The sequence below is a fragment of the Amphibalanus amphitrite genome, unplaced genomic scaffold (genome assembly GCF_019059575.1).
Source record: "Amphibalanus amphitrite isolate SeventyFive unplaced genomic scaffold, NRLGWU_Aamphi_draft 000470F_arrow, whole genome shotgun sequence".
Lineage (NCBI taxonomy): Eukaryota > Metazoa > Arthropoda > Thecostraca > Balanomorpha > Balanidae > Amphibalanus > Amphibalanus amphitrite.
Genome location: NW_024881964.1, coordinates 481,741 through 500,217, shown reverse-complemented (window position 1 = coordinate 500,217; position 18,477 = coordinate 481,741). Strand labels below are relative to the sequence as shown.

The following is an 18,477-nucleotide window of genomic DNA, read 5'->3' as shown; positions in this document are numbered from 1 at the left end:
ATAATTTGACAGCCGTGTCTATTCCGGCAGACCCGTCGTCTGAGCACGTGACCTACCACGGCTCGGAGGAGGCTCTGGAGCACGGCAGCGAGTCCAACGACACCGGCGGCGGCATTACCATCACCGAGGACCACCACCACAAGTGAGGCTGAGACCGTCGAGAAGGGGAATGGTGGGGACGGACGTAAGGAGTGGGGAAGGATCGGGAGGAGTGGGACAGGATCAGGAACGGTCGGGCAAGGTCGGAACGGGTCGGGCATGGGTCGGGCAGGTGTGGCTAGGGATGCGCTGGGTGAGGAAGAGCGGGAAAGGTCGGGCAGGTTTTGGCAGGGTGGGAAAGGGTTGGGACAGGATTTGGGACTTGGGAGGTTTGGACAGTGTTGGCCAGGACTGGAAAGGTCGGGCAGGGTCAGGTAGTCGGGACAGCCTCGGGATAGGGACAGTCAGGGGTTGGCGTTGGGCAGGGTTGGACAGGGTCGAACAATTAGGGCTGAAAACTGATCAAGCGAAACGAAGGCGCGACCATTTTGTCACGTGATGGTGGTTAGTTGGCACGTGTACGGACCCATTCGCGCACTCAAACAATTTGATTGGGTGAAACAAAGGAATCAGCGTTGAAGTAATGTTTAGTTCTGTCGAGGATAAATTCCGTCAAAACTTGCAGTTCTATCCGGTATCATCTAGTGTTTAATCGATAATCCTATGTTTGTTCGCCGACGTTCCCGGCGCTCCCTCAATACGCGCTGACGGACGGCAGATATACCTGCCGAGCGGGCCCTCTCAGCCGTACTGGTGTCGGCCGGCTCTGAGAAGTTGCGCCGACGGAAGCGCTCGTTAGCGCGGCCATCACGGTCGTAGGAGGGTGGGAGGCAGACGTTCCGCTCGGCTGGATAAGCCACAGGGCTGAAACGGAGCTGGTTGTATCACCCTGACCCGAGCCGGACCGTCAATGGACGCCATCTGTGGTCTGGTCTGGTGGCGGACCTTGTCGCGTTTAAACCACCTGCGCTTGTTTTGGCACTTCTTTGGTAGCCACAAGAACGCGACCCATATGAGTGTTGCTTCGTCCATTATAAAAAATGACCTAAAAAGACACAACATTCTTCTATAAAATCAGCACGGAAACAGGAAACAAGAAACAAGAAAATGAGAATCATACATGTATGACATATCTGACTCCGGCAGCCGATGAGTTTTACATGAAATACCGGTAAAAGTCAAGAATCTGACCCCATTGCAGGTCATTGACGTGACCCTGTCGTTCCCAAACATCTGATCTCGCCACAGATCACTGACCTGACCCGACCCTGCCTCAGGTCACACCACCCTCACGTGGCGCACGACGGCCAGTACACGTACTGCGTGGAGCGGGCGCCGCTGCACGAGAGCCACGGTATCCACGTGGCCTCGTGGCGCTGGGACGAGGTGCGGCCCTACTACGCCATCACCCTGTTCATCGTTATCGCTGGCCTCGCCAAACTCGGTAGGTCGCCGTGTGTCGCCGCCAAACTCGGTAGGTCGCCGTGTGTCGCCGCCAAACTCGGTAGGTCACCGTGGGTCAGCCGCCGTGGGTCACGCAGGGGTCGGTAAAGGTGGGCTTGGTAACCCGAAATTGACAAAAAAAAATTGTTTATTCAAGCTATATAGTCAAACATGCGTGTGCTCCTCAGTTCTCTGTAACGTATACGGTTGACTTTAAAGGGACCCTCCCACCAGGGTTGTATACCAATCAAGTCGATTGAATTGATTGATTTGTTTCAACGCGTATTTTGAGTTGATTGGATTGAGTCGATTGACTTTTCGAGATGACTGGTTGACTGACTCGTTTGACTTTAGCGACTGGTTGACTGATTTGATTCCTGAAAATTAGAGTGACTCGTATGATTGAGTCGATTGAAAGGAGAGTTCAAATAACTTTTAGTTGACGAAAAATAATGACACCAATTGATGACATCAAAGATCACAAAACTACACTGAAAACTGCTTGTCATCACAACTGCAATATGGGGTAGATGGCCAAATAAAGAACAGGGCCTAAACATGAACAGCCAACTTTGACTTTCAACTGCAAAAACTGCACCAATCCTGGTGATAGAACCTGGCGATGCACCTACCTACCTTTCTGCACTCAGCAGGAAACGTTTTTTTCTAATCCAGATGATAAAGTGCAAGGCCCTATATACTAATAAAGTGTGATTAATTAATAATTCACATCTCCACATCTCCTCAGAAACAACCCACTGAACTCTATAAATATCTGAAACCCCTACAAAAATAACTGAAACAAAAGCGCCGTTTTCGTCTCGCTATTTAGGGGAAGCCGGGGGAAGCCCGGGCGCGGGGGAAGCCCGGCCACCCCGTTTCCGGCTAAATTATTCACAATAAAATGCTCAACTGTTTGTCCTTTCAGCGTGGCAGCTAAGGTAACGCCAGCAAAAAAGTTAAGGCTAACAAAATTTGCATATTGTTAAAGTTATAGCGCAAAAATGATATTTTAAGGGTTTTTAGCTAAAAAGTGAGATATGTTGCACTGTTAATGTTATACCATACAGTACTAATATTTATACGAATGTTATGTAAGGACCGTTTAAGTGTTTGTACTTGTAGTGAGGGGTGACGAGGCAGACTGGCTTAAGTATGACATTTTTTTCGAATATCGCTGTTCTAAAATAAAAATTAGCACATTGGGGTAACCCCGGGCGAGTGGCCAAGCTTACCCCCAACCGAGAGCAAGGCCACTAAACCACTGTTTTCCATGAGATAATAGGTACTGAGCAGGTTTGGTTTACACCTAGATCAAAGATAAATTTCGAAAATAAACATGTTATCATAGACAAAGCCAGTCATGATGTCCATAAAGTTAGCGTCGTATTCGTATTCGGATTCAAATTTGAGTAATGATTTCGCTCAAAATTGGCATACAGATAGCCCATGGCACGCTGAGTTCGAAAATGGTGACCTTTTTTTCCTAGGTCAAACCGTTTGACCTTGAGAGGTCAAAATACTGCGTACCCTGTAGAATCTTTGTTTATGGTCCGATTTGAAAAATTCGACCACCAGTGTGTTCGTCTCATCGACAAGCAGTAGCACATTCAAAAAAAATCCGAGGTCAAGGTCATAGGTCAAGGTCAAGGTCACTTTAAAAATCGCCGTACCCTATAAAATCTTCATTTTTGGAGCTATCGGAAAATTTCGGCCACCACTGTGTTTGCCTCATCGAGAAGCAGTAGCACATTCGAAAAAATCCGAGGTCAAGGTCATAGGTCAAGGTCAAGGTCACTTTAAATGTTAATTTTAGTCCCCGTACCCTGTAGAATCTTTGTTTATGGTCCGATTTGAAAATTTCGGCCACCACTGTGTTCGTCTCATCGAGAAGCAGTAGCACAATCGAAAAAATCCGAGGTCAAGGTCATAGGTCAAGGTCAAGGTCACTTTAAACGTTAATTTTAGTCCCCGTACCCTGTAGAATCTTTGTTTATGGTCCGATTTGAAAATTTCGGCCACCACTGTGTTCGTCTCGTCGAGAAGCAGTAGCACAGTCGAAAACATCCGAGGTCAAGGTCATAAGTCAAGGTCAAGGTCACTTTAAACGTTAATTTTAGTCCCCGTACCCTGTAGAATCTTTGTTTATGGTCCGATTTGAAAATTTCGGCCACCACTGTGTTCGTCTCATCGAGAAGCAGCAGCACATTCGAAAAAATCCGAGGTCAAGGTCATAGGTCAAGGTCAAGGTCACTTTAAACGTTAATTTTAGTCCCTGTACCCTGTAGAATCTTTGTTTATGGTCCGATTTGAAAATTTCGGCCAGCACTATGTTCGTCTCATCGAGAAGCAGTAGCACATTTGAAAAAATCCGAGGTCAAGGTCATAGGTCAAGGTCAAGGTCACTTTAAACGTTAATTTTAGTCCCCGTACCATGTAGAATCTTTGTTTATGGTCCGATTTGAAAATTTCGGCCACCACTGTATTCGTCTCATCGAGAAGCAGTAGCACATTCGAAAAAAATCCGAGGTCAAGGTCATAGGTCAAGGTCAAGGTCACTTTAAACGTTAATTTTAGACCCCGTACCCTGTAGAATCTTTGTTTATCGTCCGATTTGAAAATTTCGGCCACCACTGTGTTCGTCACATCGAGAAGCAGTAGCACATTCGAAAAAATCCGAGGTCAACGTCATAGGTCAAGGTCAAGGTCACTTTAAACGTTAATTTTAGTCCCCGTACCCTGTAGAATCTTTGTTTATGGTCCGATTTGAAAATTTCGGCCACCACTATGTTCGTCTCATCGAGAAGCAGTAGCACATTCGAAAAAATCCGAGGTCAAGGTCATAGGTCAAGGTCAAGGTCACTTTAAACGTTAATTTTAGTCCCCGTACCCTGTAGAATCTTTGTTTATGGTCCGATTTGAAAATTTCGGCCACCACTGTGTTCGTCTCATCGAGAAGCAGTAGCACATTCGAAAAAATCCGAGGTCAAGGTCATAGGTCAAGGTCAAGGTCACTTTAAACGTTAAAATTCGGATTCAAATTCGAGTAATGATTTCGCTCAAAATTGGCATACAGATAGCCCATGGCACACTGAGTTCGAAAATGGTGACCTTTTTTTCCTAGGTCAAACCGTTTGACCTTGAGAGGTCAAAATACTGCGTACCCTGTAGAATCTTTGTTTATGGTCCGATTTGAAAAATTCGACCACCAGTGTGTTCGTCTCATCGAGAAGCAGTAGCACATTCAAAATAATCCGAGGTCAAGGTCATAGGTCAAGGTCAAGGTCACTTTAAAAATCGCCGTACCCTATAAAATCTTTATTTTTGGAGCTATCGGAAAATTTCGGCCACCACTGTGTTCGCCTCATCGAGAAGCAGTAGCACATTCGAAAAAATCCGAGGTCAAGGTCATAGGTCAAGGTCAAGGTCACTTTAAACGTTAATTTTAGTCCCCGTACCCTGTAGAATCTTTGTTTATGGTCCGATTTGAAAATTTCGGCCACCACTGTGTTCGTCTCATCGAGAAGCAGTAGCACATTCAAAAAAATCCGAGGTCAAGGTCATAGGTCAAGGTCAAGGTCACTTTAAACGTTAATTTTAGTCCCCGTACCCTGTAGAATCTTTGTTTATGGTCCGATTTGAAAATTTCGGCCACCACTGTGTTCGTCTCATCGAGAAGCAGTAGCACATTTGAAAAAAATCCGAGGTCAAGGTCATAGGTCAAGGTCAAGGTCACTTTAAACGTTAATTTTAGTCCCCGTACCCTGTAGAATCTTTGTTTATGGTCCGATTTGAAAATTTCGGCCACCACTGTGTTCATCTCATCGAGAAGCAGTAGCACATTCGAAAAAATCCGAGGTCAAGGTCAAAGGTCAAGGTCAAGAACACTTTAAACGTTAATTTTAGTCCCCGTACCCTGTAGAATCTTTGTTTATGGTCCGATTTGAAAATGTTGGCCACCACTGTGTTCGTCTCATCGAGAAGCAGTAGCACATTCGAAAAAATCCGAGGTCAAGGTCATAGGTCAAGGTCAAGGTCACTTTAAACGTTAATTTTATACCCCGTACCCTGTAGAATCTTTGTTTATCGTCCGATTTGAAATTTTCGGCCACCACTGTGTTCGTCTCATCGAGAAGCAGTAGCACATTTGAAAAAATCCGAGGTCAAGGTCATAGGTCAAGGTCAAGGTCATTTTAAACGTTAAAATTCGGATTCAAATTCGAGTAATGATTTCGCTCAAAATTGGCATACAGATAGCCCATGGCACGCTGAGTTCGAAAATGGTGACCTTTTTTTCCAAGGTCAAACCGTTTGACCTTGAGAGGTCAAAATACTGCGTACCCTGTAGAATCTTTGTTTATGGTCCGATTTGAAAAAATTCGACCACCAGTGTGTTCGTCTCATCGAGAAGCAGTAGCACATTCAAAAAATCCGAGGTCAAGGTCATAGGTCAAGGTCAAGGTCATTTTAAAAATCGCCGTACCCTATAAAATCTTCATTTTTGGAGCTATCGGAAAATTTCGGCCACCACTGTGTTCGCCTCATCGAGAAGCAGTAGCACATTCGAAAAAATCCGAGGTCAAGGTCATAGGTCAAGGTCAAGGTCACTTTAAACGTTAATTTTAGTCCCCGTACCCTGTAGAATCTTTGTTTATGGTCCGATTTGAAAAATTCGACCACCAGTGTGTTCGTCTCATCGAGAAGCAGTAGCACATTCAAAAAAATCCGAGGTCAAGGTCATAGGTCAAGGTCAAGGTCACTTTAAAAATCGCCGTACCCTATAAAATCTTTATTTTTGGAGCTATCGGAAAATTTCGGCCACCACTGTGTTCGCCTCATCGAGAAGCAGTAGCACATTCGAAAAAATCCGAGGTCAAGGTCATAGGTCAAGGTCAAGGTCACTTTAAACGTTAATTTTAGTCCCCGTACCCTGTAGAATCTTTGTTTATGGTCCGATTTGAAAATTTCGGCCACCACTGTATTCGTCTCATCGAGAAGCAGTAGCACATTCGAAAAAATCCGAGGTCAAGGTCATAGGTCAAGGTCAAGGTCACTTTAAACGTTAATTTTAGTCCCCGTACCCTGTAGAATCTTTGTTTATGGTCCGATTTGAAAATTTCGGCCACCACTATGTTCGTCTCATCGAGAAGCAGTAGCACATTCGAAAAAATCCGAGGTCAAGGTCATAGGTCAAGGTCAAGGTCACTTTAAACGTTAATTTTAGTCCCCGTACCCTGTAGAATCTTTGTTTATGGTCCGATTTGAAAATTTCGGCCACCACTGTGTTCGTCTCATCGAGAAGCAGTAGCACATTCGAAAAAATCCGAGGTCAAGGTCATAGGTCAAGGTCAAGGTCACTTTAAACGTTAAAATTCGGATTCAAATTCGAGTAATGATTTCGCTCAAAATTGGCATACAGATAGCCCATGGCACACTGAGTTCGAAAATGGTGACCTTTTTTTCCTAGGTCAAACCGTTTGACCTTGAGAGGTCAAAATACTGCGTACCCTGTAGAATCTTTGTTTATGGTCCGATTTGAAAAATTCGACCACCAGTGTGTTCGTCTCATCGAGAAGCAGTAGCACATTCAAAATAATCCGAGGTCAAGGTCATAGGTCAAGGTCAAGGTCACTTTAAAAATCGCCGTACCCTATAAAATCTTTATTTTTGGAGCTATCGGAAAATTTCGGCCACCACTGTGTTCGCCTCATCGAGAAGCAGTAGCACATTCGAAAAAATCCGAGGTCAAGGTCATAGGTCAAGGTCAAGGTCACTTTAAACGTTAATTTTAGTCCCCGTACCCTGTAGAATCTTTGTTTATGGTCCGATTTGAAAATTTCGGCCACCACTGTGTTCGTCTCATCGAGAAGCAGTAGCACATTCAAAAAAATCCGAGGTCAAGGTCATAGGTCAAGGTCAAGGTCACTTTAAACGTTAATTTTAGTCCCCGTACCCTGTAGAATCTTTGTTTATGGTCCGATTTGAAAATTTCGGCCACCACTGTGTTCGTCTCATCGAGAAGCAGTAGCACATTTGAAAAAATCCGAGGTCAAGGTCATAGGTCAAGGTCAAGGTCACTTTAAACGTTAATTTTAGTCCCCGTACCCTGTAGAATCTTTGTTTATGGTCCGATTTGAAAATTTCGGCCACCACTGTGTTCATCTCATCGAGAAGCAGTAGCACATTCGAAAAAATCCGAGGTCAAGGTCAAAGGTCAAGGTCAAGAACACTTTAAACGTTAATTTTAGTCCCCGTACCCTGTAGAATCTTTGTTTATGGTCCGATTTGAAAATGTCGGCCACCACTGTGTTCGTCTCATCGAGAAGCAGTAGCACATTCGAAAAAATCCGAGGTCAAGGTCATAGGTCAAGGTCAAGGTCACTTTAAACGTTAATTTTATACCCCGTACCCTGTAGAATCTTTGTTTATCGTCCGATTTGAAATTTTCGGCCACCACTGTGTTCGTCTCATCGAGAAGCAGTAGCACATTTGAAAAAATCCGAGGTCAAGGTCATAGGTCAAGGTCAAGGTCATTTTAAACGTTAAAATTCGGATTCAAATTCGAGTAATGATTTCGCTCAAAATTGGCATACAGATAGCCCATGGCACGCTGAGTTCGAAAATGGTGACCTTTTTTTCCAAGGTCAAACCGTTTGACCTTGAGAGGTCAAAATACTGCGTACCCTGTAGAATCTTTGTTTATGGTCCGATTTGAAAAAATTCGACCACCAGTGTGTTCGTCTCATCGAGAAGCAGTAGCACATTCAAAAAATCCGAGGTCAAGGTCATAGGTCAAGGTCAAGGTCATTTTAAAAATCGCCGTACCCTATAAAATCTTCATTTTTGGAGCTATCGGAAAATTTCGGCCACCACTGTGTTCGCCTCATCGAGAAGCAGTAGCACATTCGAAAAAATCCGAGGTCAAGGTCATAGGTCAAGGTCAAGGTCACTTTAAACGTTAATTTTAGTCCCCGTACCCTGTAGAATCTTTGTTTATGGTCCGATTTGAAAAATTCGACCACCAGTGTGTTCGTCTCATCGAGAAGCAGTAGCACATTCAAAAAAATCCGAGGTCAAGGTCATAGGTCAAGGTCAAGGTCACTTTAAAAATCGCCGTACCCTATAAAATCTTTATTTTTGGAGCTATCGGAAAATTTCGGCCACCACTGTGTTCGCCTCATCGAGAAGCAGTAGCACATTTGAAAAAATCCGAGGTCAAGGTCATAGGTCAAGGTCAAGGTCACTTTAAACGTTAATTTTAGTCCCCGTACCCTGTAGAATCTTTGTTTATGGTCCGATTTGAAAATTTCGGCCACCACTGTATTCGTCTCATCGAGAAGCAGTAGCACATTCGAAAAAATCCGAGGTCAAGGTCATAGGTCAAGGTCAAGGTCACTTTAAACGTTAATTTTAGACCCCGTACCCTGTAGAATCTTTGTTTATCGTCCGATTTGAAAATTTCGGCCACCACCGTGTTCGTCTCATCGAGAAGCAGTAGCACATTCGAAAAAATCCGAGGTCAAGGTCATAGGTCAAGGTCAAGGTCACTTTAAACGTTAATTTTAGTCCCCGTACCCTGTAGAATCTTTGTTTATGGTCTGATTTGAAAATTTCGGCCACCACTGTGTTCGTCTCATCGAGAAGCAGTAGCACATTCGAAAAAATCCGAGGTCAGGGTCATAGGTCTAAAATTAACGTTTAAAGTGACCTTGACCTTGACCTATGACCTTGACCTCGGATTTTTTCGAATGTGCTACTGCTTCTCGATGAGACGAATACAGTGGTGGCCGAAATTTTCAAATCGGACCATAAACAAAGATTCTACAGGGTACGGGGACTAAAATTAACGTTTAAAGTGACCTTGACCTTGACCTATGACCTTGACCTCGGATTTTTTAGAATGTGCTACTGTTTCTCGATGAGACGAACACAGTGGTGGCCGAAATTTTCAAATCGGATCATAAACAAAGATTCTACAGGGTACGGGGACTAAAATTAACGTTTAAAGTGACCTTGACCTTGACCTATGACCTTGACCTCGGATTTTTTCAAATGTGCTACTGCTTCTCGATGAGACGAACACAGTGGTGGCCGAAATTTTCAAATCGGACCATAAACAAAGATTCTACAGGGTACGGGGACTAAAATTAACGTTTAAAGTGACCTTGACCTTGACCTATGACCTTGACCTCGGATCTTTTCGAATGTGCTACTGCTTCTCGATGAGACGAACACAGTGGTGGCCGAAATTTTCAAATCGGACCATAAACAAAGATTCTACAGGGTACGGGGACTAAAATTAACGTTTAAAGTGACCTTGACCTTGACCTATGACCTTGACCTCGGATTTTTTCGAATGTGCTACTGCTTCTCGATGAGACGAACACAGTGGTGGCCGAAATTTTCAAATCGGACCATAAACAAAGATTCTACAGGGTACGGGGACTAAAATTAACGTTTAAAGTGACCTTGACCTTGACCTATGACATTGACCTCGGATTTTTTCGAATGTGCTACTGCTTCTTGATGAGACGAACACAGTGGTGGCCGACATTTTCAAATCGGACCATAAACAAAGATTCTACAGGGTACGGGAACTAAAATTAACGTTTAAAGTGACCTTGACCTTGACCTATGACCTTGACCTCGGATTTTTTCGAATGTGCTACTGCTTCTCGATGAGACGAACACAGCGGTGGCCGAAATTTTCAAATCGGACCATAAACAAAGATTCTACAGGGTACGGGGTCTAAAATTAACGTTTAAAGTGACCTTGACCTTGACCTATGACCTTGACCTCGGATTTTTTCGAATGTGCTACTGCTTCTCGATGAGACGAACACAGTGGTGGCCGAAATTTTCAAATCGGACCATAAACAAAGATTCTACAGGGTACGGGGACTAAAATTAACGTTTAAAGTGACCTTGACCTTGACCTATGACCTTGACCTCGGATTTTTTCGAATGTGCTACTGCTTCTCGATGAGACGAACACAGTGGTGGCCGAAATTTTCAAATCGGACCATAAACAAAGATTCTGCAGGGTACGGGGACTAAAATTAACGTTTAAAGTGACCTTGACCTTGACCTATGACCTTGACCTCGGATTTTTTTCGAATGTGCTACTGCTTCTCGATGAGACGAACACAGTGGTGGCCGAAATTTTCAAATCGGACCATAAACAAAGATTCTACAGGGTACGGGGACTAAAATTAACGTTTAAAGTGACCTTGACCTTGACCTATGACCTTGAGCTCGGATTTTTTCGAATGTGCTACTGCTTCTCGATGAGACGAACACAGTGGTGGCCGAAATTTTCAAATCGGACCATAAACAAAGATTCTACAGGGTACGGGGACTAAAATTAACGTTTAAAGTGACCTTGACCTTGACCTATGACCTTGACCTCGGATTTTTTCAAATGTGCTACTGCTTCTCGATGAGGCAAACACAGTGGTGGCCGAAATTTTCCGATAGCTCCAAAAATGAAGATTTTATAGGGTACGGCGATTTTTAAAGTGACCTTGACCTTGACCTATGACCTTGACCTCGGATTTTTTTGGATGTGCTACTGCTTCTCGATGAGACGAACATACTGGTGGTCGAATTTTTCAAATCGGACCATAAACAAAGATTCTACAGGGTACGCAGTATTTTGACCTCTCAAGGTCAAACGGTTTGACCTAGGAAAAAAAGGTCACCATTTTCGAACTCAGCGTGGCATGGGCTATCTGTATGCCAATTTTGAGCGAAATCATTACTCGAATTTGAATCCGAATACGAATACGACGCTAACTTTATGGACATCAGTCATGTCACTTAAGGTCAACTAGGGTCAAACTACGTTTTTGCAGATAACGCGACAGACAATGAAGCTAGAGCTTCAAATATGGTGTCGTTGTGTTCTTCTTCATCAGCCGAGTTGAATGATATGCAATATGATGCATTAAGGTAAAAAGAAAAATAAATTTTAAGAAATTTTGAAATACACATTTTTTGTCAATTTTGCATCATGATTTTCATTGACCTGTACTGTATATGTGGTAGACGCTAGCTAAAATACCAGTAGTGACATAAACGCTAAGATGTCCAGAGCTTATCAGTACCTTAATATTTCACTTTCCGTTAATATTTGGAAGACACATAATGGTTTCATCAACTCGTTGTAAAGCGCTGGAGAGGTGGCCGGCGTTACCCCTATGCCGGGCTTACCCCAGAAAAATCAACACTTTTTTAAAACTCGATTTTCTCAACCTTATACTTATTCCACGAAACCGAATTTTTGGGAAAACACGGCCAATGAACTTAGCTAGCTAACAGGATATCAACATTTTATACAGCACGTATGGTATGTAATAAAAATGAAAAAGAGCTTACTATGCCGGGCTTCCCCCGGCTTCCCCTACGTTTACGTGCCTAATTAATAGCTAATTTGCTGCATTGTTTAATTTGCAGCAGAACGTTTGTTGATCCTTTTCTCCTGAGAGCCTAAGCATAACATATTTAATATATTTCATTTTCCTTGAAATATTTTACCGAATATTATTAAGTGGTTTTATTTCAAATAAAATAATAACTAAAACGAAATTGGTGTAGTATAACCGATTTATTTTATGATGATCTACCATACTACATAATAATCAATGACGTCATCTTACCAAAAATCAAAAACGTAGAATAAGGATTTATAAAAGCTTAGCATACTTATTGGCAAAACGTTTTCATGCAGTCGCACCGTGCCGTTTTCGGACGCCGGTGAAAACAGGGCGCCGGAGGGCATATTAGTCACGTGACATTTGGAAGTGCTCCCCCTTCGTGGGTCTTCTACATGCTAAACGTCACGTGTAAATTTCACCAACCTTGGTCAAATCGCCCAAGGCGCCCTGTTTTCACCGTCGTCCCCGTTTTCGCGTTTTAATTTTCCTCGTTCCCACTTCCTTTGTCCTTAACTTATACTGTGGTTCCAGAGTTCCTGTCCTCTCCATTTCCTTTTAAATATATTTTTTAACCCTCATCCCTATCCCCCAGTCCTAACAGTTTCAAATTGTATTGCAATAAAATTCAAACACAAATGTTTTGAATTCTTCACATAGGTACCTAACATTGACATGCCACGTCCAGAGTCGTGGACCGCTAAATACTTCAAATCTCTTCCTTCCCAATCTGACAACATCCCACGTCTCAAATGCACATTGTGTGGAAAGATTTTTCAGGCTGCCCGTCAGTCTCTGTCTAACCAAAACCGTCACATACAGGTAAGATATTTATTTCTATTTCCCTATGGTTAATATAATATGTTATTGATGCATATAATCCATTGAAATAGACATGGTGTAGGGTAAATGGCCAAATCACGAACACTGCCAAAATCCGAGCAGCCAACTTTCAACTGCAATATCTGATATTTAGTGTAAATGGAGTTGGAATATGGCCAAAATTAAATTGACAACTTTTAGGTGAAAGGTGGTGATTTGGGTTAAGGGGCAAGTCAACTACTGGGTTATTTTGCACCCATTAAATGAAACTTCTGCTCCAATTCTACCCATTGAACCTCAATATCATGATCCACCTGTCCATCACTAGGTATCCTTCCTTATTACATAGAAACTTTGAATGGCATGACAATTTATAATTTTAAATGACAATATTTTTATGTTTCTTCTGTAGGTAGGTAGGTAGGTAGGTAGGTAGGTACACCAGACTGCTATGGACACTTTTCCAAGTTGGTGGGCAAAAAACCTAATGTATGTCTTGGTTTGAGTCGTTTGATTGAGTTGATTGATTCCTTTCATTGTCGCGTTTGAGTCGATTGAATCAATTCCCGAAAACTGCTCTGACTTGATTGATTTGATTGGTTTCCCAAATTTGTCGTGATTGAATTGATTGCTATTGACTGAGTCGTATACAACCCTGCCTCCCACCTTCAAAAAAGTTAATGAATTGGTGTGAAAGTGATGTCGCTCGGTTCAGAAAGAGCAAAAACGAATTTCTACCAAATTTCACCGAAAAATATTCACCGGTTTTCAAGATATTAGACTTTTACTTTTGTTTACTTTTTTGGGACCTCCGCTGTTCCTAGCGACTTTATTTTGGAAGTGCGGCGTTTGCGGCAGATGTTGCGCGCAAATAGCATATACCACCACTGCTTCACAAAGATGTTAGTATAAGGTTTTAAAATCGTTAGATCTCCGCTGACGTCACAAATTCTAAGGGGGTATACTAATGCATTAGCCCCTTAGAATCCGAAAACTGCAAGTTTGAAATTCCATATCTCCGAATTAAAGCATTTTTTCGATGTTGTGAGTGCCCAAACCGGTATTTGCAGGCCATGGCCACCAATTTGGCTGTCTCAACTCAAAACTAATGTTAAGGTGGGATGGTCACTTTAAGGGCAAAGTAACATATCTTATTTTTCATCCTATTCATTACAACAGCTATCAGATTTCGTGTTTTCTGGGGAAGTTGCAAACATCTTTCACTTTATTATATTTTCAAATATATCTTCACTCTCCAGTTGAAACTCACAACATCTTACCGGATCTATCAGCCTGTTCTGCTATAAAACAGCCTTCCCCTTCCCTACCCGGATGCAGCTCCGGCCATTTGCAGACGCATCAGTCGCCAAGCCGCCCGAGCTATTAAACACACTAAGCCCGGCTTAAGCCGCGCGTAGAGTGTTTCGCGTTCTGCTTGGATGGATTTCGAGAACCGCACTTGGTACTCGGAGCCACGTCTATGCCTTTCGCGCAATTTATCCTGTTGTCTGACCATTCAGTATTCACAATGACCCTGAATGTCTCGGTGGTCCTGGAGATCTCTGTGACTCTGGACAGTTATGCATCCTGGAAATCCCTGCGGTCATGGACTTCCCCTGCATCCTTCTGGTTTTTCGCATCTCGATATCTCTATGACACTCCTCGATCCTGCACATCTCGGTTTCGAGTTTCGACACCCCGGCTTCGTTTTTTAGTTTTGACCCCGGTGCGTTCCGGAATATTGAAGTCTTCATATTTCTCACGCATTTTAGAGCCCTGACTGTGGTATTGGGTATCGTAGTCCACGTTTTAGTGACTTGAGTAAGACGCGTATGCCACTGCATGCGTTGCTGAGTTCATTTTAGTTTTTGATGCATCATTTACATCAAAGACCTTACACAAAGCGTTGTTGATGTTACATTGAACACGTCTTGTACCGACAGATATTTCTTTCTCGGCAGGTTTTCATCATGCTCATTTCCTGTCTTCACGAGTTCCCGAGTCATGGTAAGTGAAAACAATGATAATGCATGCAATAATTAGTGAAACTTGCAACACAGTTAGTAAGCGATATATGCTTTTCAAGTGTGCATAGGTATATTTTAATTCATGGTCACCGTATCAGTAGCTATCTTGTCATGGGTGTTCCCGAGAAACTTAGCGTCTTATATCGATTTGCATGTGCGGCTTTCGCACTGTCTTATAGTTAGAAAGTCCTGGTTAGTGCCACCTACAGCCGGTTGAATCCGCGGCACACAATCTTTAGAGAAAGCAGACCTCACCTTTCCATTGCCCCGTCCCCGGTCGGTGAGGAGACGCGCGGGGTAGGCTGAGGAAGCCTCAAAGAGTCCAACCAGTGTCCATGCGCTCAGCACTGTGCTCCGGCGCTCCGGCAGTGAACATCCTCGGTCAGTTTGACCTCAGGCCCCTCTGAATCCGCCCATAAAACGGGATTAGCCGCCGGGATCGGTCTGTCGTCTGCCAGCCTGCAGTGGGCGCCGCGCTGGGGGCTCCGAGAGAGCTGCGGCAGCTGGTGACCTCGACTGGTGTGACCTGTGACCTGTGACCTGTGACCCTGGTCAAGTCAGAGGAATGTCCTGTGTTCTGACTGAGTGGACTAGTTACCCACACAACACGCTAATCATTGCAGAGATTTATCATGTTTGAGGCCTGGATAATGGAGATACTATGTTTTTATTATTTTGTTGTTTTTTATGCCTGTTTGCTGGCTTGGTAGTAGAGAAGCAAATGATATTCGTTATCTGATAGTTTTGTGTTGCTACCTTTAAAGTCTAAATGTTTTGTTTTCTCTGTTAAAAGCATGTCGCCGCTTCAGTTATTTCAGTTTGCCCATTCTCCTGGGTGTCGTTTTAGTTGTTTAAGTTTGCTCATTCTTCTTGGTGTCGTTTTATTTGTTTCAGTTTGCTCATTCTGCTTGGTACCATCATGGGGACGCTCACCTATCATTTCAGACACCTGTGAGTATGAAGCGCAGCTTTATTCATCCGTATAAAATCATGTATGCTTAAAAGAAAAAGTATTGCATGCCTATTGCCTACCTATGTGCACTTGTATGATTTGCTGAGCATTGTAGACTTCCCTTTTATTTTTCTTGATTGTTGATTTGCATTTTTATCTATTACCTATTTTTTATTACTTTTTTATTGCTTATTTATGATTTGCTATTTATTATTTATATCTATTCATAAGTTATCTATAATTCATTTGTATTATATTACATAAAAATATAACAATATTATAACATAATATTCTGCAAGGATTATTTCAGCGGTAAGAGTAAGTACGGTGCTGGGAAGTGCACAGCCGCACACTCGGTCACCGTGCACTCATGCGTTCAGCTCACTGTTCACCCGCCCTGCCGGCTGTCTATGTACTAACTGTTCACCTGTGCTGTCTGCTGCCATATCCTCACTGCTCAGTGCTCACCTGCTGCTGTCGGCTGCCTACGCTGTCACTGTTCACCCGCTTATGTCGCGCACCGTTTTCACAACTTTAAACTCGTACACACTCTTTTACAGCGGTTGTTTCTCATTGAAATTACATTTTTCTTCATTTATAGCTATTGCCGAAACTATCGGATAAAGGTATTCCTTGTGGTTAACAATTAAAACGGAAGCATCTCTTGGAAAGAAAATCGCATGCCTAAGTGTTGTGATTGAATGATAATTTGGTAAGCAAACGCATTTAATTGCGATCATTGCGATAAGGTCGCAAGTGTGAAAACGTCTGCTGACAGATTCTGACAGCAGCATCAGCTCAGACTCAGGGTTTAAACTATTTTGGCATAAGTTTACTGGATTTAAATCACTGATTTTTTGTTGCAATTTGCAGGCTCGTTATAGCAAAAAATGTTCATCTGTAAACTTGTTGGTTACAAAAAATAAGCATTTCAGTAGCCAATGTGATGTGACCGGTGAGTAACCGTGTGTGACCCGTGGCGTGGCCTCGTGTGACCCCGTGTGACCTGTGGTGTGTCACGTGCGCGGCAGGCCCGAATCAGACCCAACTGACAGGGCCTGGGGAAAGGCCTTCTCACCATCGTAAGTGCATTTGCACGAATTCCTTCTCTTACCTTGCTGTTATTTCGGAAGGCTCACATCGGCATTTTTAGATCTCGTGGACGATGTACTGGACACGGTCATACCGTAGATCTAATAGTTTTGTCTTGAATAACCCATAACACGGTCTCGGTTGCGGAGGCGGAGAAGAGGTCTGGTAGTCCGGTCTCAGTAATCCATTGACCTGTCTGGTTAGATTAATGAGATAGATTTGGAACGACGAGGCCGGCCTGTGTTTGAAAAAGCGTGAAAGGCGCCATGGTCTGATGTGGGACGGGGTGGCTATGCGGCTCGTCTTCCTTAGTACGTGACATCTGACCACTTCGGTGCATCCTTTTTGGTGAATGCGAGCATCGAATGTCCAGTCAAGGTGATGTGCATTGTGCATGCTTCCGAGTTGGAGTCGGTGAGGTTTGTAGCCCGCGGAAAGTTCATGCGTCTGATGAGGTGTGGTTTGTTGTAGAAGCTGCACGTATAATGGTTTGCAAATGCATGTACTGGACCAAAAACTGTGTATGTGGTTCGTAAATGTTGCAGGTATTTGTAGACAGTCTTCTTTGATAATAATACAGACACTTGGATTACGGACGATTTTGTCCATAACTCAAAAACGAACATTTCGGTGATGTGCAATTGGAGGCATTTTTCTAGAACCTTGATAAATGAATATGAATTTTTGCAGTTACACACAACGGCTCGGATACGATTGATTTCATATGCATTGCATTCCTTCAGATGATGTCGCAGTCGAGCATAGTGACTTTGCGCATATCAATGAAACATTTTTATTGCATATTTTGCACGTCCGCAATAAGCACATAGGTATAGTTTTTCTACTGATGTCTTCAGACCATGTTAACATTCTAAAAACTGATCCATTTCATGTTCCAAAATCAGTATTTCTGTGTTTCACCCCGTGTGAGCCCTGGCTGTTCCCTCCGGCGCCATTCTGACGGCGCTGATTCGCCCGGCGCGCCGACAGAACGCACGTGGAGAAGTTTCCCGACATCCGCCTGCCGTCGGGGGGACCGATGATCGGCGCCTGTCAGACGGAGCGCAGCGCCTTCCTGCCCAACTTCGACTCGCACCTCTTCTTCCTGGTGCTGCTGCCGCCGTGAGTATCAACATCTCCATGGCATAAACATAAAGCATAAAATTTGCTTAAATTAAAAAAGTAGAGAGATCACCGTTTGGAGATGTTATTGCCCTTTATTAGCACTCCTCTCTCCACAGTTCTAAATAAGCAGTTAACTGCCTGTCATGGTCGTCGATCGAATAAATACACCGTCGACGCTGATTATTTTAGCTTTATAAAAAAATTGGCAGTGACATTTACATACAGGGAGGATTTATTTAATGTCCGTTCAACGTTAGATAACGTTCAAATCCGATATGTGGTGTTCACACAAGTAAATAAAGACCTGTTTCAAAGCTACTCGTAGGAGCGTGTTTGTTCTGCGATCTGCTACTCCTGCTCCTAAAAAAACGCCGCTCTGTTTTCCATGCCGGAGTCCGACAGGTCACGTGCCGCACCTCCCGCCCACTCACACCCTGCCCCCCCCCCCTCCCCCAACACCCACACCCGTCCCACGCACGGACGGTGCTCTCCCAGCTGTCGTGTCGTCTGGTGAGCGTCATATCTCACCGGCTCTCACACGGTG

General features: G+C 43.5%; 1 protein-coding gene across 1 annotated transcript in view; it reads left to right on the top strand.

Annotated features, from left to right (window-relative positions):
* The window catches only part of LOC122392134, a 37,292-nt gene that overhangs the window by 9,934 nt on the left and 8,881 nt on the right, over window positions 1-18,477 (top strand). Inside the window, exons 2-7 of the mRNA XM_043386702.1 lie at window positions 31-142; window positions 1,317-1,483; window positions 14,699-14,744; window positions 15,659-15,715; window positions 16,748-16,798; window positions 17,799-17,930. Of these exons, the coding sequence (XP_043242637.1) occupies window positions 31-142; window positions 1,317-1,483; window positions 14,699-14,744; window positions 15,659-15,715; window positions 16,748-16,798; window positions 17,799-17,930 (565 nt within the window). The remainder of the gene's footprint in view (window positions 1-30; window positions 143-1,316; window positions 1,484-14,698; window positions 14,745-15,658; window positions 15,716-16,747; window positions 16,799-17,798; window positions 17,931-18,477) is intronic.